Raw genomic sequence first — 23557 nt, 5'->3', positions numbered from 1 at the left:
GCACTCCATCGTGCATCCACACTGTGGGCCACCTTGAGTGTTCACATTGCAGACAGGTAACACCCTTGGAAACATATATAACACAATGTGTGGGACATCTTCCATCAGCAGTAAAGATCCGATCTCAGAGTCAATAAGCTATTTCTGCTGCCTGCAGTGATTCTTTCCTGCAGAATCATCTGCTGTGAAAACAACTTCACAGTTCCCCGCTCCTATTTACTTTATTACAAATATAACATCCTTACTTTTACAACATATAATTCCTTGCAGAGGAACAGCCAGAATCACCAGGGTATTACTTCCTTTTTTTTCACCACTGCAACTGTGTCAAATGAAAGCTATGAATTATTTTTCAACTGGCATACTGGAGCACTGACATGCAAAGGTGAGCTCAGGAGACGCACTAAGTTCCTTCAAATGGGAGTTGTGTTTCTGCTCTGTGGTCACACACCGTGCCAGAAGTCTCCTTGTCACTGCACCACAACCTCAAAGCACCCAAAGTACATGCAGCACCAGCAGTGGCAGTGGTGGTCCTACCACAGCCCATCAGCTAAGTAAATGACTGGGCCAAAATTGAACTTTTTTACACCAGAGAGGGCAATTAAACAACTGGGCTCAGCACAGGCAGAGCTGTCAGCCTGTGCTCTCCCATTTGAAGACAAGAGCTACTCTGTGCCTGGTTTAACCCAGGTGCTTTACATCCCCAGGTGGGGCACTGAACCATCTTTTTTCTGCCTTAAAAACTGACAATTATCTTCTGCATTTATGTGTTGTAATGCCATAAGAATTGAGGAAGCTGGCAAGTTTCTGGCTAGGAATTTCTAGGAGACCCAAGTTAACTTAAAATCCATTTGCCACAAAATTTCACTCAGGTTTAGATACTTAATTCCTTTAGCTCTGTTTGAAAGTCCAAGTCGAAAACTTACAAAATGCAACAGTGGAAAGCAACAAGAAGTAAAAGTAAATTGAAACTAGTGTAGCTGTAACTATCATGTATCTAAAGTTTGTGTTAATATAAAATACATTTTAATCAACATGACTGCATGCCTTTAGTGTTGGTTTTATCCTGTTTTTAAAATAAAATGCTATGGCTACAGTTTAAAGCAAGTGTGTAAAGCTAATCAATTACATTCACTCAATTTTTCCGGTCACTTGATATAGTAGACATACTCATATTAAGCCAAAAAATATTCTTTCAACTGTTTTTTATATCTCATGGAATGTTCTGCTTTGTAATTGGTCTTCTTTTACAGGCATTATTTTAAAGCATAGAGTCAAGGTACAATGATGTTCTGAGGATTTGCTATAGTGCACAGCGATTATATCTACTTTCTCTCACTGCAATAGCTATAAAATAAAGTTTACGATCCCTGCTCTATATCATCCTCTCCAACACCTTTTGATTTATATCATGCACAGGGTCAGAATTTAAGATTGCTCAGAGAGAAACGGGGCAGAATTCTCTTATCATCTAAACCAACCTCTTTCTAAGTTGTTTTGTTTTGCCAAAATACCTCAGCAAAGAATTTGATCCAATTATTTTCTTGATAGAGCAGATATCAACCACACTCAGTATACTAGTCAAAACAGATTTTTTCTAACCATTGGACTTGCACTCACTACATAATGGCTAGAGTTCTCTCTTGTGCTCTTTTTATTATTACTACACTGTTAGCACCCGCAATGGGGATTATGGTAGTAGAAATGAACAGGCAATTTTGCTAATGATGCATGAAGCAATATAAAATATACTGTAATTTTCTGTAACTGCAATATATTTCTCTCTGGAATGTTGACTACTGTGAAAAAAATATTTCTGTTTTTACTGTTAATTCCAAATTATTTTTGTTTTGTCAGGCTTTCCTCACAAACAAACAAACAAAAACACCACACAACATGAAACAAAATACTTATCACTGTTTTTCTACTATAAATAGCTGTGCTATATATTGTAAATTCCACAGCACTCTTATTTGCCCCAACATGACCAAGTCCTAACAGAAATGTATCTTTCACAAAATACAGTCCCCAAAATTATGGTGGCTGTTTGCAATGATTATATGTACATTGCCAAATGACTTAAATAGCCTCGGAAAGTAGAATATGTTTGTTACAAGAATAAAAGGGTCTCTTAGATAATGATATTTAATCCCCATTTTTTTCTAATAAGGCGAAAGGTTTTTGTGTTTAATGTATTATTTTAAAATATCTCTTTTTTCTTTGGCTGAAAATTCTCAGTTCCCTTGAGGTCAGTGTGGCTATGCTGATATAAACAAGTTGAGAACAGTTGGACCATAAAACAAAAATATATAAAAAGTAATAATTAGTCTGGATGTTGTTTCTCTGTGCCGACTTTCAGTTAAATGTGAGATAAGGAACACATGATTATAAGAGCTTTGCCTTCAAAAGAAACATGACAACCAAAATTATGTTAAATGCAAAAAAATAGTTAACAGCAAATAATGGAATCTGATGTTAAGAAGTCATTTCTGTAAGGCTTACGGTCTGTCTGTATGACTTAAAGGTTGAAAATAATTTCCCAGTTGGCTAGGAAAAGAACACACTATTTACATGAAGTAATTCTATTCAACTGAAGAATAGGAGCTATATTCACAAAATGTCTTGGGTGTTAAAATACTGAATATTGCAAGGGTTCACTTCTAATTATCAAGTTTTCCAGTGGAAAAACCAACTGTAAGTTAGGCTCCCAGTGCAATAGGGAGAGAGACTCACAAGAGGGCTCAAACTACAGACTTAACAAAATCCATATGCTGCCAGGCAGGCACCATTTCCTAGATCTATTCTCCCACAGAAGCTCTTCCACTCAAAAGCACCTGAGAAAGTCATGACACAACATGATAAAAAGCCTGATGAGGAGAAGCAGAGAGGACAGCAGGTCAGTGAGATGGAGAAGATCAGACACTGCCATGCAGTGATTGAGGCCAGTCCTTTACTGATAGATTGAGAGCTGCCTGGGCTTCCAGGAGCCTGGCAGGTGAGTGGGAACATCAGTGTTCAGTAACCTGTTTCTGTTACCGCTCTGCAGTATTTGAGGCAAATATTGTGTGCTCCTCAACTTTATGAATAAATATGGCTTTGAATCTCCAGAGTTGACAAAAGATTCCCAAATAGAGATAACCCAAAGATTTTCTGAGTTACAGCAGAAAAATGGAGACTACAAAACCTTTATTCCACTGCTTTACCACATTTGCTTCTAAGCATTTTGTGATATGGAATCTAAATGTTATACGTGTTTAGGTGTGTCCTAAACAGCAGGACAAGCCTAAATGTTTGTCATATAAATGCGTATGTTTCTTTTCTCAGAAGGCCTCTACCCAACTTTGAAAGAATTCTAAGTAATTCCACTGAATTGACTTCTTCTCTGACAGACAAATTTAGGGCAATCCAAGCAACAGAATTTGTTTCTCTCTGAAATTATAACCTATCTATGGTGAAGTTGTGCTTTGCTGGCATGCGGTCACACTGCCATAGCCCTGTATTTCTATGGTCTGTCATTACCAGACAGATATCCTAAGTGAGAAAACGTGTGATCCTTAACTGGATTTTCATTACTTCCTTTATATTGGCTGTAACTTGATATTCTTTTCTGAGGTTTCATAGGTACTCTAAAAGGCTCTCCAGGGGAAACTATGTAAAAAGTTCTATCTCTGGCATTAACTAAGTTGCCCTTTTTTCAGGTAAACACCCCAAACCCTGAAAGGTATACATTTTGCTCAGAACAGGCTAGTTAGGAGTTGTATTTCCAAAGTTTCCTTTCTTACCTGAGAATGATCTTAAATTTAACTTTCTAGATTTATTTTAAAAGGTTCATTTTCTGAAGCTGTTTTCCACCCTAAGGCATTTTCTTTCAGAGCTGGTTTAGTGAGCTAGTGAAACTTGTCAATAACTATCAGTGAAAATCTATTTTTTGACTTTTCTGGCTATTAAATTGGACGGCATAGCAAGGTATTTAGAAAATATGCTACAGATAATTTCATTTAAAGTCCTGAATCACCATCTGTTAATGACATTCATAGACAAAGTATCCCATTTTCTGAAATATTAATCTCTACTAAGTTACCTGCCTCAAGTGCAGAACGTGAATCCTCCCTGTAACAGACATTCAGGAAAAAAACAAAGCACAGTACCAGTATCAGCGAAGATCTTGTTATTTGCTGTTTCTGTTTCATATATGTTAGAATATGTGCTTTGTAAGTTCTGCCTGCTGCTCAGCATCATTATTGGAAGTGATTGTGTCACAGCTCAGCTGTGCTTTGTGAAATACACGCATGGTTTAAAAGACTGAGGATAGCAGCTGTCACAGTGACTGACATATACCCAGGTTCCAGGCTAGGTGACCAGTGGGTTTACTCCTCTTTACCACAGGTTTCATTCTGCTTTAATACATTTACTTTGACTGATTTCTTTTATTAATGTCTTATATCAGACCTACTTCCTGATTTTAAATGGTAGTGTTTCCTTACATAGCTAGTCCTGAAACTTTCACTGAATTTTCTTAGGCTCCCCAGGAAAGGCTCTCCAGGCCCTTTCTGAGAGGAAATAGCTCTCCAGCTATCTATCACACCCCATCAGAGAGGCTCAATTTCGGAAGCTCAATTCTAAATTTAACACAGATTAAGCTAACTGAAAATTGCTTTTAGCTACTGAACTAATTCTTACCATCTTTCTCATTCTGTAGTCAATTCTTCTCTAAAATAAAACACCTAAGGAAATCCAAGTCTTGAAACTAACAAAATCTTGTTTCCAACTTACTTGTGTTTCATAGTTGATAGTGTATAAGCTGGTGTATAAGCTCTTCTAGAAGCTTTTCGAAGGTTTACTCATCAGCTTTCTTTCCAATATGGATTCTCCAGGTAACAAAGCATGTGTTTGTGTTGCATTATCCCTCCAGCTCCCAAAGAGGAATAGATTTTCTTACTCTCTGGTGCTGCCATTTGTGCTAAGGAAACCTACAGGATCATCCTTCTACAAAATTTAATTTGAACTGGTCGAGTAGTTCAACAGGTGTTACAGGGAGAGGGGACGTGCAGAGTGTGTGAAAAAATATATTGGTTCTCCACAGGAAAACCAGACTAACACATATATATGTTATATATTATATATATATATATCCCAAAAAATATCCTGAAAAAAAAATTCTTTGCAGGTCCCTATTCAGACCCCTTACATCTGTTTCTCTCTTTGGATGACCATTTGACCTTTTTTAAAAAAAAAAATAATTCTTCCTACCTTTTTTTCCGCATCTGCTCTTTTTTTCCCCTGTCTGTTCCTCCCTCTTTTCATTTCCACTCCTTGTCTCTGGTCTCTGGATCAAACTGGGAGGAAGGACATTCGAGCATCATTAGTTTGGGGACCTACAGGCACATATCACATTGCAGTAGACAACACAAAAAAATGAGCACTTCATCTAATCCCCAGGAATGACTGCTGGCATCAATGCCCAGCAGACAAGTACTGGAATTTTTGAAAGAACGTTGTCCTGCTGAAGATGCTGACAACTTGTCAAGCAGAGTGCTTGCTAACATACATGTGGCACTGAGGCAACACAGATTTCGCCAGACCAGACTGCCATTATGGAAAGGTCAAGAAAGTAGCTTAAACTTTCTGTTCTGGCTTTTATCAAGTTGATTGTTGTCTCTATGCAGAAAATAAACAAAACCACAACGAATTAGCTTCAGTTTTGATAAGAGGAATATTACACTTGATCGAAATTCCATTTAAAATCTCCTTCTTGGAAGTAATTTCAAAATTATCATCAGTCCAAAACAGTTACTTACTATCCTAAGTCAAGCTTGGGGTTAATGTAGTAAATTCAGGCTCTTACATTTGGAATGTACATCCCTCATACTTTCATTTTGTTTTTATGGGGGGCAGAGCTAGCAGCTTTTTATATTTTAATTTCTCAAATATAGACTCCTTTTATGTCATATTCCTATAATATTTGAAAATCTACAACACTCAGAATAAATTCACTTAATGAAGGCAATGGAGTTATGCCAGGTACAAAACAGTGCAAAATTTGTCTCCTTGTCCTCATTATGGAGTGCTCCATCAAAAAGAGAAATTGCTCTCTAGTTTTGGCAAGAACACTGGGATGGTACTGCAATATTCCTTTTAAGAGTTCAATAACCTTCATAAAAGACTTTAATTAACAAAATTAACTTTAATTAACAAAAATACCACATAGGTAGCTATAGTGTGTCCTCAAAGGCAAGCTTAGCAGTCTGTTCAAATAATTTGCTGTAAACAGGTTGAGTAGATGCTTTCCTGTAACCCAAATTTATAGCATAGCTTGCCATAAAGAGCTCCTTTACAAAGAGAGACCAGCACCACAAGGGTGAGTTTCAGGAATCAAGAATCACAGAAATGTTCGTGTTGGAAGACAGCTCTGGAGACTGGCAAGTCCAGCCACCCTGCTCAAAGCAGGGTCAACTTGATCAGGCTGCTCAGGGCCATGTCTAGTCGGATTTTGAATATCTTACTCTACCAAGCAGGTTGAGGCTTCAGGATAAGCTCAGTGACTCGTAGTCTAAATACTGTTTTGAAACTTTGAAATGTTGACATGTCCTATAAAAGACTAGTTTCTGAAGGTTATAACCTACACTTCACATTTACATCTTAATTGAACTTCTACAGCATCAGTTACTGATGATCTTTAGGATAACTGAGCAGATCTTTTATCTTGAGTATAAAACACTAATTACATTTTTTTTGGAGGAGTGATTTCTAACTAAATGGACTGAGTCTGTATACAAAACATTCTGATGAAAATCTCTGTTCATGGATTTTTAGTAAGCTCTATTTGGAGAAATAAATCTAAGCTTTCTAAAAAAAAACAGTCACAAATGTATACACAATTTATTCCTTTAAAACAGAAGAGCTTGACTTTTAACGTCACAAAAACGCTTTCTCTGTTGGAATCAAAAAATTTAAAAAGAGCCCTAGTCTGCCCTTGTTGCATATATCTGTACACCACTCTGAACAATGGGAAAGGCTCACATCCTTCAAACAAATATTTACTTGGACTGAAGTGGCCCTGAAAGATAGCAAGTTCCTAGTTTCAGTTGGTTCTGATGAGCAGCGTCTGATATACAGAGAACGACTGGTAAGCCTCTGTGGATCAGTGCAGGTGCAAAACTGAAGTTACCATAAAAAGCTGGATGCATACCTTAACTTGAAATATGATTTTATTTGCAGAGATGCACCTATGATTTCTTTTTTTTTTTTTTTTTTTTTAATAAAGACACAGATAAATCAAGACTGTGTAGTTTTGCCTTCACAGCACAGTGTATTATGTATGCTTTGGTTGTATGCATGGAACAAACAAATTGCATAACTAGAGCGTGCAAACCAGATCTGACGTGTGCCACACTGATCTGATTTCACATTGCATAAATGTCTGACAAGTATAATAAATAAACCAGACCTCATTAATTGCTTTTCTAAGTCTCCTAAAATCCAAGGACTTATTCCTGAGTGAGTTGTGTTATCTATCCAGAAAGAAACAAATACCGGGCAGAACTTCCCACTAGCCATTTGCAACATCCCAAATTGCAAACAGATGTATGAGATCAAATTAAGGAGCCTATGAAGCTTGTAGTTTGTGGCTTAAATAATCTTTGGAATGCTTTCAGAAAAATCTTCAAGCACCATGCACGGTTCCCAAAAATTCATCTGGCAGTATAAAAACATGAATTAACACCAAGAAGTTCTTTAAAAATACCTGGAAAGATTAAGTATTCAACCTTGAGAATATGACAAGTATCACCAAGAATCAGGGGCATTTAAAATTCTTCAACTAGAAATCCTGTGCTATCACTATACAGCATACACATATATCTGCATACAAAATTTGTACTTGACACTACCGTTTATTAGCAATATGCTTCACTATTCTGTCAACTTGAAGTTTTGGGGGGCATGGACTGACTCTCACTGTGCGCAGAAGCCTCCACAAAAACAGGGTCTTGACCACAGAAAGGTCATAGAAACATCTATCTGATGTTGCAATGTACACTAATTCAATCGTAGCAATACAGGGTTTATATAGCTGACTCCATGCTCCTCATGAAGTTACCATTAAGTAGGATCACTTCTTCTGTCAGAACAATGAAATAAGATATAGAAATCTAATACCATCCTCCTAAAATTTGCTAGAGCACTAATACCATTTTATAATTCAAACGTGACACCACTCAATGTCTTGGCATTATTTATATTTTCCAGACTAGCAATCACGGGAAGACTTTCCAGTCCACTCAGAGAGAGTATCTACATCAGTCAGTGGAGAACATTTGGTTTAAAATGTCTTTTAGAACACTTCAGATGTGGTTGTCCAATACAATGGGTTTTTCTTCCTTGTCTATTTGCTGATGCTAGACATCACAGCACATTCCTTGTTTTCTCCCAGAATGGTTTCCTTCCAAATCACTAACAATCCTTGCAGTCTAGTAGTCAGAATTCCTAGGGCATTTCATTGGAAAAAGGTGTTCTGAGTGTTTTTTCCTCCTCCCTAAGAGCAGGTTAAATAATCCGGTGTATGTCAATTTTCAGTTCAATATAGTTCTAGTTGTTGGCAGGTGGTTTTTTCCATGAAATATGTTCTTCATCTTCTTGAGGTGCTTTATCTAATTTGGCCAAAGTGTGTTTATTTCACCTCTCCAGACTTCACAATTCCAGCTTCTTCTTCTGCCCTAATAAATTTTATTTTTTAACATATTTTTCTATCACTGAGTGACAGGTAGGCTGAACACTCTTTCTTAAAGAAAAAATTTCAGCTGCAGGAGCTCTGGTATTTTGGGAATCCAGGAGCCAGATGGCCTCTTTTTCACTGATGTGTTTCTCTCTGTACTGAGGAAAAATATTTCCCTTTTCTTTTCCTCAGTCCTGAAAACGTCTTCTTCATCTACTGGCTGTTTTGCAATAAGGGTCTTCAGTAGTATTTTACTCACAAACAAGCTCCTTTTAAGCTTTTTTTCATTTATAGGAACATTTGCCTGCTCCTCCTGCCTACAAGGGCATTTGGGTCTTCATGCTCCATTGGAATCAATCAGATTTACCTCACGGGAGTCAGTGGATCCATGCTACATTATACAGACTGAGGTGTTGGCCCCAGGTCTTGAATTTATGGTTACTTTGAGTAAAAGTCCTCTAAAATGATTCCCATAAAGCTTTCAGCACAGAAGAGATCTTCATTCCCCTCAGCCCCCATCCTTCCCCCCCCTTTTTTTTTTGGATTAGATGTCATCCTCCCTGAGAACAGCAGCTCTAGTGAAATTTATGTCTTCTATCTCCTTAACCGCATTAATTGGCAGTAAGCAGTACTGGATGTGTAAAGCATTCTTTGGCTCAGCAAATCAGGACCCCCTAATTCTTCCCTCCCACAGACCCAGCATACCTCAAACTTTAACTCTTCCCATGGAGAAGGCTCACGTCCAGGGCTGGGAGAAGTGATGTAAGACTGGGAGGAGGTGAAAAGAACAACTCTGCAGTTCAAAGGCAAAATCCTGTATCTCTGCATGATTTTCTCCATCTTGCACATCCCTCATCTTTAACTATGATTTTCAAATGGAAAAGAAAAGGAGAAAAAAATGAGAGAGAAAAGTGTTCAAGAAAACAAAGTTGCCTCTGAGAAAAAATATTCTCAAAATTTTGTTGAAAATCCTGATCTCCTCCACTGTTACCTTCAACATTAGTTTCCTGGATAAACTCCAGGAAGTGATGACTACAGAAACATTCTGAAAACCTACTTTTAAAAATTAGCACGGAAGCATAAAACAGGTCAGGTGGGAAGGGGCTTCACGAGGGCTCTAGTCCAATCTCCTGCTCAAAGGAGGGTCAGCTATGGGGTATGACTAGGTTGCTCAGGGCTTTATCCTGTCATATCCTGGAAGCTTTCAAGGCTGGAGACAACACAACCTTTCTGGGTAACCTTGCTTTGTTGCTGGGCTGTCCTTCTGGGGGAAGAGGTTTCCCTTATAGCCAGGCTGAACCTCTCGTGTTCCAATTTATGCCCATTGCCTCTTGTCCTCACACTACATACTGCTGTGAAGAGGTTCTGTGCTCTTCATAACCACCTCCTAGGCAGCACTGAGCTGCCATGAGATGCCTCCAAAGCCTTCTCATTTTCAGGCAGAACAAGTCCCATTTTCTTAGCATTTCCTTACAGAAGTGCTCTAGCCCCAACTACCTTGGTGGCCCTCTTCTGAACTTGCTTCAGTTTATCAGCATCTTGCCTGTCTGGTGGGCCCAAAATTGCACGCTGTCCAGATGAAATCTCCTGTGCAAGAAGAGAAGAATGCTGCAGGCTCGTGCCCAGCTTGCTGCCACTGAGCCCCCCAGGTGCTTGTCAGCAGAGCTGCTCCACTGCCATTGTCTTCTAAGTACTGCAGTTAGCAATTACTGCATTTGGAAAAATATAGCAGAGAACTTTTTTGTTTGTTTGTTTCACATAACTTAGCAATTTTTTATTTTCACTCCAGTATTTGCAATCCTACACTACCTTTAATGGTTTGGATAAACTGCAGGCCTAGTTGTGGTATCAGACCAGTTGGCATGACACCACTAACACAAAATGTCCTAAAATTTATGTCAATGTAAGTGGTATCAATGTCAAGGTCTAACCTTTCCCCAGCTAGGTGACTCAGGGTGGCGATAATTCCAATTGCTTTTTTGCAGGCATTTTGGCAGGACAGTACAACCGCTCATTTATGGTGAAACTAAAACGTTCTGATGAGATGTGGGGTCGGGTCCATGTGTGCTTCTTGGAGTAAAACGTTTGGAGCAATGCATTAGAATGCTTTTGATATGATGTGTGCAAATCAGAACAGATGACAGTTCTGATTTCTGAGCAGTCCTAGGGCACTTGCCTTGTTTTAGTTTCTCTGTTTCCATATTGCTATTGCAGTCAAACACAATTGTCACAACTAGCCCTGAATAGTAAAGCCATGTCAATGTCTTGCATAAATACAATGATCCCTACAGCAATATGTAAAACGTCTCTTTTCACATCTCACAGCTTCTGTGTTGACTTCTGCGGTATTGTAATTAAGTCTAATTGAGTAGACTTACGGAGTTACACTAATGGTTATGTATAAGTACATGTCCCCCATAGCTATTTGTTCAAGGCATTCTTCATATCATTTAACTTGCTTCAATTATGCATATTATAATTTGCCTACTGATGTTTTTGCATGGTAATTTTAAAAAAGTACATGTGACCTACAGGATTTTTAATATTATTAACTTAAGATCTGAAGAGACTTGACATATGACTTTGTTTCTTTCCACTACTTTTTAGCTCAACTGGTATTAAAATTACTCCCTGCATTTAAAAACATATTTCAAATGTACTTCAATTATAACACAGTTGATACAAGATAATGAGAAAATAGATTAACTTTAAATAAACATTTTTCTACACTTGATATAACTTATTTAGAAAGTTTTGAAAGTGAAAATCTTAGAACAGTCTTTATATGGAAGGTAATTCACTATTTTAGGCCACAATTAGAATAAAAAAACATTAACATATATTTCTTACATTAGTCTCACAAACTATATTTTGAAGACAAGATATACCACATTGCCTAAGTCTTTGTTCTTCAGGAACTCTGCTTGTACAAGGTAAAATTGCTAGATTCAAGAAATGTTAAGCTGTTTAGTTAAAACTTGAAGAGCTTGCCTGAAGATATGCTTGTCTTCCTTTTTAATTCACTTTAAAAGGTACATTTTTCCCCACCAGAAAATTCAAACAGCATTTAGTCCCCACATGTAACAAAGTCCTGAAAATACAACAACCAACACCCAAAATCATGTGCACACTCCATAAATAAATTATCAATCTTCAGGTGTACCTCAGTGTTAGGAGTACTTCATTTCTTTGGGGTCTGGATTTGTCAAACCAGTGAAGGCAACTCAGATAAACACAAGTGAATAGCACCGGATTTTAACAAACCTATGGCATGTCTGGAAGCAAGTAGAATGCCTATCACTGACCAACAGCTGTAACTGAGGGCTACAGAGCCCCAAATCACAACTCAGCAGCTGATTGTCTGAAGAGTTTCCAGACAGGAAGAGACAGAAGATGGCCTACAGACTGCTAACAGAACAGCAGCAACATGGGGAAATGCCCAAAAGCAACAAAATGACAGAAGACTGTATCTGGGGTGAAAAACGCACAGAGAAGTGTGGCATATCTGAACTAACACCTGTGTGGAAGTTGAGTACCACAATAAACACTGCAGTTGACAGAGGTAAAGCAGGCCCGCACTCTGAGTACATCCATCCAGACCTCTTCCATCTGAGGATGCCCTTGCAAAAAAACTGCAAGACTTTTAAATTAAAAAAAAAAAAAAAAAGATTTTGTCTGAAAAAAAAAAAAAAAATGGATTTTTTCCATTAAAACGGAGAAAGCTCAAAGCAACTACAACAGACATGAAAATTAGCATTTATACAGACATCATGTGTGTCTTTGCTTTCACTCAACTCAGTACCTTCCTGAGGAGCAGCAATCTCTGTCACCAGACCTTTTCAGACATGGAAGAGTTCTGGACAGCTTCTCAGTGCCTCTCCTGGCCATCCTGCAATCTTTGTGCAAGAGATGAAAGCTCCTGGCTCTCTGCTGCAACTCCCCTGCTGGCCTAACCTTGCTGTTCCTCAAGCTCATAAGCTCATTCCCTCAAAGATGCTCAGTGGCTCTCCTTATCTCATCCTCTCCTCTGCCCCTGCAGATCTCACCTCACACCACCTTCTAGAGGAACACAGAGGTAAAACAAGTAAAATCTGTCAAATAATTGGTTTTTTGTTTGTTTGTTTTGTTGTTTTGTTTGTTTGCTTTTGATTAAAAGGTTGCTGCTGAGTTCAGTAATTTACCATACATGTATTCATCCTCAAGGAGCAAAAAATAACCTCCAGTTTCCAGAGGGAGCAGGGAAAGGGCTCGTGGATTTCTGAAACCCACACTTGCTCAACACGGCCTTGCTCCCTCCGGGTCTATGCTATCCACAGCACTGAGGTGGAGACTAAGGAGACGTGAGGTTACAGACACAGATGTCCTGATGCTCTCTCAAAGAGAAGCAAAAGGCTCCTTAAAAACATTCAGCCTTAAATGCCTAGTACACACAGAGATGAGTAACCTACATCAGGGGAAGAATCTAAACTGAATTGAAATTAAGAAGTAGATGCATGAAGAAATTGAAACAAGCTGGTATTAAAAATGAAATAAAAAGCAGTAGAGGAAAGGAAAAAAGAAAAGACTGCTAGTAAGAAAAAGGAGAAAACATAAACCTAGCACTTTCCAAATCACCACTTAAATACCAGTAGTCTATCAAGTACACACCTGTTCTCCCCACACCCCTGCTGAGCACATGAAAAAAACAATTTGAAGAAATGGTAGCAAATGTGAAAATTGCAGGCCTATTCATCACAGCTACTGGAAGGGAGCAAAACAAACCAATAATCCTTTATTTCTGAACAAGCACATGACGACTGCACGTAGCACGCACACACAACCCCCCATCTTCCGCTACTCGTGGCTGTGTACCGAGCTTCATTCAAGCAATAAAAGCAGGAGTGTTTAAGTGATGCGGTGGTGCAAGAGGACCTACATTTACTATTCTCATTTTTATGGGTTCTTTTTATTATGTAAATATTATCCACATCAGATGCCTGAGCATATGGAAGGCAATGAGAGCAGAAACTATTATTGGGTCAGACCCTCCCAAATCACCTAACAAAACTGCTCCTCTCTGCTCTCTGCCTAAGACACAAGTGCAAGCCAGACAACAGGAGGATAGATAGATAGATGTTCCATTTGTCAACCATTGATAGAATGGCAAGACTTAATTTTTATTTCTCTAACAACATGATACGGGTTCCTCCTCTAGGGAGTCAATTTTCAGGAGATGCCAGATGTGTTGGCTTCATTACTGGACAATTATTACAGGCCAAATGTTAATGCTGAATCTTTTAAAATATATTTAGGGCAGGATCCCAAGCAAGCAGCAAGTAGTAGTGGTTTCTAAGAGGTCATAGAGTGCGAATCACACACAAAAGAATGTTCAAAACAGCAAAGTCACTGGTATAAAATCCAGGTAGCCTGGTGCAAAAGCTCAAAATAAAGCAAAAGGACATTGACAGCAATGCTTTTAGCTTGAGACTTTCACACTTGCACCACTAGACTGTACCTTCCTGGGCAAGAAAACTTGGTCCTCAAGACAAAGAACAAATCTGCAGACCAAAATGCTTAAAAATGGAAGCACAAATGAACCATATGAAAATTAATTGTGAGTGTTGTTCTTCTGGGTATTCATGTTGCAGGATTTAGATTTCACTGATAAACAGCTATGTTCTCCAAACGTACAAAGGAATAACAGGTTTTGTTATCTCACAGAACTCTGAAGTACTTCTTACAGAAAGAATGATGAAGAAACATCACTCTGCTAAACTTATTTGACAAATACTTGAGTGCACAACTCTGGATGACAGTTATGTAACTTCCCAAGGTTTATGTATGGCCAACGGTTTTCAAAGGATGCAAATCAGCAAGCTTCTCAGATTAATTCAATCCCATGTGTCAATCATCTACAAAATGATTTTATGCCTTGAGGGGAACAAACACTAAAAAACTTCCACCCCTGGTGTGTTCTACTTCGTTTTGTTTTGTTTACTGCCTTTGCTATTGGTGCCTTACAGATGTTATTGTTCATTTTGGTATTTTTAAATCACTCTTTTTAAAAGCTGGCATGTGACTGCCCTGCAGTGAATAAGAGTAAGAAGCTGTCAGTTTGATAGGACTGCTTAGAGATTGCTCTTTCTCTGTGCTGTCATTGTATCGAAGATGCACAGAGCGACAAGAAAGCTACAGAAAAACACCCCTTAGCTATGGAACAACTCCCTCCATGCCACTGTTACTGTTGTTTTGTGTTGTGTTACTGGGAAGCTCCATTGTATTAGATGTTGTGCAAACCTGGAACAAAAGTTTGTCCCTGCTATTGAGTCCACACAGCATCAGTCATGAAATTAGCTTCACATCAAGGATCCTGGAAATGCACAGGAAATCAGAGAATCATAGAATATCCGAGTTACAAGGAGCACTGAGTCCAACTCCTGAGCCCCTAAAGGACCACCAAAAAAAAAAAAAAAAAAGTTTAATATACTGTAGACACTACCGTGGGAATTGACCTCAGGAGGTCATCTCAGATATCTTTCTGCCAAAAGGTAGGATCAGCTCCACCTGTAGCAGTTCCTGATGATCACTGGCTCCAAGACACCAGCAGCAACTCTGTAGCATTCCCAAAATCCCATGATCTATTCCAGCATTTAACTACCCCAACAGTTACTGAGTTTTCCTGTCTTCTAAGTACAGAACTCACCTGCTAAGCCTATTATTTTTTATCCCAACAGTAGTAGAGATGAAGTAGATTCACTTCCTCTTTGCAAGTGATCTCACAGGCAGTTGAAAAATAATTTCATGTCTGCCCTCCAATTTTTTCTTCTCTAGCTAAAGCCCATTCCACAACTTTAAACTATGACCTGTGGTTCATGTTTTTGATACCTTTAATCATTCTTGCTCCAGTCTTCTAGGATCTCTCCAAACGAGTCCACAGCTTTGTTAGGATACATGCCCACAGCTGGACATGGTACTCCAAGGCCTTGGCAGTGTGAAGTAAAGCAGATGGACGCCTTATCTTGGTTTTGGGAAGCTTGCCTTTCTCTTGACAGCATGACATCGTTGACTCGCATTCAGTTTGTGAGCTATTACCATCTCCAGATTGTTGCAGTAATGATTAATTGTGCAATCCATTATTCCTACGTACTGAACCTTGCTTGCATGTATCCTATTATACTGCATCCCCTCTTTTTCACCTTTTCTGCAAGTTCTCATTTTTTCTTATTACTGTTTCCAATCTTCCCATATGCTTCCTACTTCCAAGCCACACACTTGTGTAGGCAGTGATGAAGTTCATCCCTTTAGTGTTAGACTTCAAATCCTTCCTAAAAAGGTCTTTAATTCACATTTATCAGAACAGGTCTAGTTTCTATAACAGCCATCACAGCACAGCCGGTAGGGCTCCATCCCTGCTTTCCCCAGCAGGCTTTGCTAATGGTACCTTTTCTGGAGCAGCAGCAGGGGCATTACTGAAGTTATCCTATCAAACGTAACAGGAATGCTGCAGACAGTGATTTATAATGACTAACACTGTTGAGAAGAAATTTATGATACAAATTGGGGTAGAGACTTCAATGTCTTTAACGCAATAGCTTACAGTTCTGAAGAGAGATCTGAAGGGTGAGGTCTCAACAGAAACGCATTAAAAAATCAGCACCTTGTCTTTGGCAGGGAAGTGAGTGATAAACACGACTGACTAGAGAATTTATAATTGCAACAGGCACAAAAAGGTCCTCCAGACTGGGCTCTCTTGTTATTCAATTATTATATGGACTTCAGTATCTTTCTAAATGGATCTTTTTACTATGAGAAACCAGTTTAAATACCAGAAATACTAGCACATTTATTGCTGCTCTTTACGGTATAATAGTCACTTTGTGACTTAGGAAAATGAGTCTTACAGGAGTTCTACTGAGCTGGGAAGTTGAAAAGGTCAAGTTGCATTACTGTGAACTTATCCCTTTTATGCTTTGCTGTTCAAACACTGTGTTTCAGTAAGGACCTAGTCCTGTGTAAAAAACACAAAGCTAAGAACACTAGATCATTCCTTTAGGATTAATTAATTTGACAGAAACCAATGAATGTATTTTAGAAATAGCTGCAGGCAAATGTTAATAGGAGATTAATCTTTCATGCCTTTGAGAACTTCTTAGACAAAATGAAGATACATTCAACTTCCCCCTGAGTTCCAAATGTGAACAAGATCTCCTAGTTTACATACTAACTTTTGTGATAAGTGAGACATCTATCAAAATGGATACAACTTTTGCCCAGAGCAACAAGATAATACCTCATTGTTAAGCCATTTAACACCAGCAGCAAGAATTTTAGTAACAAAGCTTATAATAATTGCCTCTTCAGGTGGGACATGAAGAGAACTGTCAGACTTGCTTCTCAGTCTTCTGTTTTGTCTCCTCTGAAGCTGATAAGAAAACTCTTTTGCAAGAAAAACAGACTATTTTTGATTCCTTTACGGCAATGAGACAGTCCCGCTCTCATTAAATTCAATAACGAAATACTTCATTTCAGTGGCTGGAGAAAGAGGCCACTTCTTAGAATGCTGACAAATAATGCAGGGGGTGAAAAGCAGCAGCGGTAACTGGTAACCTCAGCTCTGATAGCCCTGGTCTCTGACAACTTGTTGCTTCTCATCTGCTGAGGTGTCAGGTACCCATCAGACCCCGTGGGACACTGCCCAGCCCAGGCAAGGGCTCCTCCTGCACTGCTCCCACCAGCTGGCCACCTCCTGGGAGGGCCCAGGACTCGTCCTCTCTCCATTTAATTCAAGAGCAGACTTGTGTACCAGCACACTGTCTTTTCCAATCAAGAAAGAGTTCCCTAACTTGCAAAGAATAGGTAAGGCGTAAAATACACATGGTTTGTAAACTACACATGCTGTGAAACGCATTTAATGCACAAAGAGTTCCTCTTTTTGCAGCACTGGGACACTGAAATCTCCTGCTACCAGTTCTTGTACCATAACTTTAACAATAATGCCTTGGCATTTCATGAAATACCTGCAACTTCAGTTGATGTCACTCAGTGACAGAGTATAAAGATGGTGACAAAGTTGTCAAGCAAAATGGCTGGCTTTGCATTATGACTGCCTTTTACATGTGTGCATGTGAGATTACCAACACCATACGTTTTGAACAACAGCATTGCACCCTACGGCTTGGCAAACATACTTCTCATTACTCTCATCTCTTTACAAGGTTTGTCCCACTGCAGAAAAATAAACATTTGTATTCACTCTCTCTCCAGAAATAAAATCACACAAACATCAAGATGATGCAGGTGTTTAAGATGCTGACATATCGTGTCAAAGAAGGTTAAAAAGATTTATCCATCAGAAGTAATAAACAACTTACTTGATTAGCACAGGCCTATAAACGCAACTCACATGTTACTGATTTTCAGTAGTTTCTGTTCTGTGATTAATTGTTTACATGGTGTTCAGTGCTACGCACTAGATAACACATTATTCTTAGTGTTACAACAATATGCTCTGGTGACATCTTTTAGCTGTCTACACTTCTTGCAAGCGGACTTGGCAAACATTTCTTGAATGTTTATAATGTTTGCTCGCTCCCGAGTACAATGTTAAAAATTCAGTTGGTAGAGATTTTAAAGCCCATTTTTGTAGCACACTCACTAGTCCTCTTGCATTGCTCTCCATTATTAATTTCAAATTAATTTTACCCTCTGGCTGTATGCAGTTAATGGAACTCCCTGTACAAATACCTGAAGCAAAATGCTGTATTTACAGTAGTTTACAGGCAAATTTATCTACACTGACAAAAATCAGAACATTATTAAAATCTATGCGTTAGTCAGTAAAATACTGAAGCATCTTACCAAAAAAAGTCCAATATGCATATTGTATTTCTGTGATACAGCTCCAGGCTCAGTGAGCCTTTTGTTTTGTTTGTTTTTTATCTACAGCAGGATTGCCTTGTCCATCTGAAGCACCGTAACAAACCATGTACTTTTCTGCTATTTTCTAAATATTTTTCCAGGGTCCAATATCCAAGTACAATAAAAGTAATGCCACATTCAAAGCAAAACTGTGTGTCTGTATTGACCTTTCTTATGCCTCATGGTTCTTTTCCCTTACCTTACTCTGAGTGCTTTTCATCAGAGAGTGGAGGAGAAGCAGGCTGTCTGTGCAGCTATTTACACATTTAGTGGACAGACCACTGACTCACAAACCTGCTTTAGATAAAAGGTGATCATCCTTTCCTTCACATCACAATAAGGCAGCCCAAGAAACTGTCTTGTTGTCATTTATGCTGTAATAACAGTGAATACACAGGGAATGACCGTTAAAGATTGGGGTCTATATGAGTACCTGGTGTAAGCAGAAAGGAGATATACTTTTATAAATTACAGTCGAGGAATGGGCTTCTGGCTCTTTTTCATAAAGACTGACTATTTTTTTCAGGTTATCTATTTGACAGGAAAAGAGTATCTGCCATCTCCTAACCTGTTTCTTAGATCAATCAGGTACTCACATGTAATGGCAAAGAAGGAGAAGAGCCAAACAGGCATGCCTGAGGGCTCTTAGTAATGGTTTATGCTAAAAAGAGACACAAAGGAGGAAGAAAAAAAAAAAGCCAAGAGAGAAGTTATCCAGGAGTCATTCTCCACACAAACAGGCCCAAGTCTTCAATGTGATAGCAGAATACTAGAGAAGTAAAGATATCAAACAGTGATGGGTAACCGGAAAAAAGGCAGAGGACTGAAAATGTCAATAGCGACACAACATTTCTGGCTTCAGAGGCATATAAAACAACAGAATGGTAATCATGGGGTCTATGTGGTCCTTCTGAAATGAAGAGCAAAACAACTCAGGTAAGGCCAAATTCCAAAAAAAAAAAAAAAAAAAAAAAAAAAAGAAACCATAGACGGGATCTGTGAGTTGCTATAGTGAAAGGGAAATGGTAAATCTCTGATATGCCTTGTCTTTCCTCTGTCCTCCACATTAAGTATTCACTGAGCCCAGTTAGCCTCAGAATATCCTTGTGTATCTCCCAGGGACCCTCTTTCGAATGAGGAAGTATTTCTACAAAACGAAAACATCTCAGTTACTATCTTACCATAAAGAATGTGGATGAAAGGCTAAAACTGAGTTGAAAAAAGAAATGTCACTTCATGAGAGTAGAATTGCTAGGCAAAGAGAAACAAAAACAGTGATGGGGACAATTCATCTTTGGGGAAGGCACTGAAAATTCCATTGGTTGCAAAACATATGAGATAATTTCCCAAATTCTCTCTCTCAATGAATGAGCAAAGTAGTTGCTCTATTTCTTCCTGACATTATAACTCAGGTAATAAATAATATGCTAACTTTCCCAATTTCTTAACATAAATAATATGAGAAAGATTCAACAATTAGAAAGCTCTTTTATAGAAATCAACAGATATAGTTCCTGCTCTGTTTTCTGTTCAGGACAAGGAGTCCTCCACATGAAGCTTACATTCACAAAGTCAGGGGCTAGCAGAGAAAACATGTAGGTCCTGTTCATACAGATCACAAGTTCTGAACTCTAACCTGTTGTTCTCAGCTAGGTAAATTAAATAAGAATTGTGTTACCTATAGAATCTACCAATTCTCTTCAAAGGTCTGATGTCCACATCATTTCTGAATTTCTGCTGCCACTTCCTGGGTATAATATGAAAACTAGAGAAGAACAGCTTGAAGAACAGAAGCACGAAACATGTGCTAAGCATTTATATTTATGCAATATTTCAAGAATTTGTTTTCCATCTTAAACCAGGATTAGCATTCAGGGCAAAGAAAGTGAGATGGACTTGGAAATCTCACCAGCTTTTTCTCTTGCTTTCTAACTGGCTAGAAGACTCTGTTAGGGAGTCTGAGACCACAGCCATATGGCCAGTAATGACAGTCTGTTCAGAGTCATCCCCTACATTATTCCGAAACATGCAGGTTTTCATAACAAATTATTATCTGAACATTGTCAGTTAAATAATATACATGCTACATAAGCGAGAGAAAAATCAGCATCTTTTATATTTTTTTTCCTCCCCTTTGGAATATTACATGGTTCAATACATAAATATAACTTCACGGTTACTATTCTTTTCTGACAGTGAAATATGAAAGGATGTATTTTCCTCCATGCGGATGCAGATTTCAAGGGCAGTGAATTTCATGCTTTTCATTGCCAGAAAATTGTTGTGATCTGAATACATTTTTAAAAAATTACCATGCTAGCAAGTGATTAAGAAAGAAAACATCATGTATTGGCAGCAAGCAAATGAAAAGCAAATAATAAAGATGGTTAGAAAAGCAGCTCAAAGAATTCTAATCCCTTTCTAAATTAAATCATTAAAAAAAAAAAAAAAAAAAGTAAATGCCTAGAACAAAAAATAGTGACATGTAGCTTGTCCTGGCCTTTCTCCCCAACCCACAACATAATTCAATTTACTGCCTTGAAGTTACTCCTGACTTACCGAGGTGCAAACAAGATCAGAATGAGTCTCTGAGCATCTGCCTCAGGGTGAACTCTCAGCCGCTGAAATATTAAGAACAGAAGTTGCTGCAATCCTGTACGTCCTCTGCAGCACAGTGCTGACTAAAGCAATCATGAACCCATCATAATTTACGAGATCGGACGGCTTATGGTTGTTTTGTGTTGTCACAGCTTTAGCAAGGAACCACAACGTATACTGGTCAGTGTATCTCTAAGTACAACATAAAAAGATACACACTAAAATCATACCAGTAGCAACCCAGGGCTTAAGTTAGAGCAAGAAGTTTACTTGCAGTTTACACAATGAAATCTTCTAGGTTACAGTCATTCTTAGGCCACTGCAAGCCACCTGGCAAGCTCTCATGATGAGCAGAACCTGAGTTACAACAAACCTCTCCTACCAGAGGCTGTACCACTGCCCCAGGTCTTCTTGAGGACCTGGGAGACACTGGGAGCTGCAGCAATTAATTTAAGACCCTGGGCTGCATTACTTGGATTGCACCCAACTTATTAAGGAAAGTGGTTGTTCTCCCTTTTTGAGACCTGGGAGACCACACCTGCAGTATTCCACTCAGTTTACGCACCCAAGTACAAGAAAGACACTGACCAAGAGGAAAAAGTCCACTGAAAAGCCATAAAGACGGTCAGGAGGGATGAGACACAGAATGCGCAAGAAGTACCTGAGCAAACTGGGCTTAGTCAGCCTGAAGAGCAGTCTAAGGAGGCATCTAATTCCTTTACCCAACTACCAAACGGGAGTTTCTAGAGGACAGTAACGGACTCTGTGAGGTACCCTGCCAAAGGATGAGAGAAAGTGAGAAGTTGTGACAAGTGAATTTACAATAAGCTGTAAAGAACAAAGTTGTTCACCAAGAGCGTAGCCAAATACTGAAACAGTTTCCCAGGAAATCTGTGGGACCTTCACCTCTGGATGGAAGCCCCAAGCAACCTTAAGTGACTTTGAAATGGACTTCATTTTGAAGTTGGCCCTGCTTTGACTGGATGGTTGGACTAGATGATGTCACTGCCAATCCAGATTATTCTGTGACTTCAACATCTGCTGTCCTTGGCAGCTCACTGTCACCTCAGACTGACTGTACATGCTTGGATGCTGTTAATGTCTTTTAACATTTCATCATCATGATCCAATTCTACCTTTTCTTACAAAAAGGGCAGCAGCTACAACCACATCTCACTGGCTCCTCTTCCTTCGCTTTTTCTCACTGATCTCACAGCCACTGTTATACCCCTCCTTGGTAGCACAATCTCTAGAGGTTACATGTATATCTGTGTGGAACAGGGAAGGTTTGGGACCAAAAAGCTGAAACCATGCTGACAAACAAATGTTCTCTGAGTCACAAACACTTCCTTGCTGCCATCCTTGCTTCCTGGTAGAATATAAAAGAGTCAATCGAAGATATATTTCTTCTAAACAATTTTTACAAGAAACAGTTTCAATGGGACAAAGCATGTACTTCTTAAAGACAACTTTTTATAAACATCAGTGGCAATTTTTTAGAGGGTTGTAATTTGTTTTTTTTTTCTAAGATTTTTTATTTATTTATTTATTTATTTTTTGCACAGATTTCTACAATATGTACTAAATGTAAAAGATAGTGCCAGTGACCAAGTGAGATGTGATCAGCAGGGCTGGAGATACAGACGAGATTCTCTGCCCCATCAGACTGCACTGCAGAGCAAAGCTCAGCCTCAAGAGCTGAGGCACCGGCCTGGCTGCCAGCTGGTAAAATTTACACTGGAGTCCAGTTTTGAACAGAACTAGGTAACTGCTATTTTCATTTACATACTTGTCCACCTGGGGGTTTGTATGCACACACACATTGGGAGTGCGTGTGTACACCCTCCCATGTGTGCCACTGTGAAGGACACATGCAGGCAGGCTTGTTGCACAGCCAGCAATTTCTTTCTGCTTCAAAATTATACCTCTCAGCAACACCATCACTCAGTATGTATCCAGACTGGAATGTTAATAACCACGGAGTTTGGTCTAGTTTATAATCAGTGTAGCACAATCAAATTTATCATGATTGCAAAAATGAGATGGGCCCTTATAGAGGTGATTTCCCTTGAATCTGAATCTGTAACTACAAAACTTGTCCTACCTTGTTGTGTTATCATTTTTCCAAAACAATTATTCTAGACATGTTGTCAAAATAACAGTCAATCAGCATCTCTACTCCATCTCACAATTTCCAGAACTAATGCATTTTCTTATGCTTGTTTTAGCAATGAAGAAAAGCAACAATAGCAACAATACTTCCTACAGCCCATTAAGAAGGGAAGCACTTTTTAACTCGTTGGTCACCAAATTCCATCTGAATCCAGAACGTGAATTGCTAGGTGAACT

The 23557-nt window shown here is 38.8% G+C and overlaps 1 protein-coding gene and 1 long non-coding RNA gene across 2 annotated transcripts in view; both read right to left on the bottom strand.

Moving 5' to 3' along the window:
- LOC311440068 overlaps positions 1 to 21978 on the bottom strand; it is a 599898-nt gene extending 577920 nt beyond the window's left edge. Inside the window, exons 1-5 of the long non-coding RNA XR_014695191.1 lie at positions 21870 to 21978; positions 21170 to 21231; positions 10211 to 10300; positions 9419 to 9575; positions 5251 to 5336 (exon numbers count right to left, since the gene is read on the bottom strand). This is a non-coding gene — a long non-coding RNA (uncharacterized lncRNA). The remainder of the gene's footprint in view (positions 1 to 5250; positions 5337 to 9418; positions 9576 to 10210; positions 10301 to 21169; positions 21232 to 21869) is intronic.
- Positions 21212 to 23557, bottom strand: part of LOC311439595 (uncharacterized protein) — a gene marked incomplete at its 3' end in the record, with an annotated part of 72496 nt that continues 70150 nt past the window's right edge. The window contains exon 7 of the mRNA XM_084525488.1: positions 21212 to 21400. Coding sequence (XP_084381614.1) covers positions 21212 to 21400 — 189 coding nt within the window. The remainder of the gene's footprint in view (positions 21401 to 23557) is intronic.

Source organism: Aythya ferina (genome assembly GCF_964211825.1).
Source record: "Aythya ferina genome assembly, chromosome: 7".
NCBI lineage: Eukaryota > Metazoa > Chordata > Aves > Anseriformes > Anatidae > Aythya > Aythya ferina.
The sequence above is the reverse complement of the archived record's forward strand: the minus strand, read 5'-3'. Positions and strand labels throughout refer to the sequence as shown.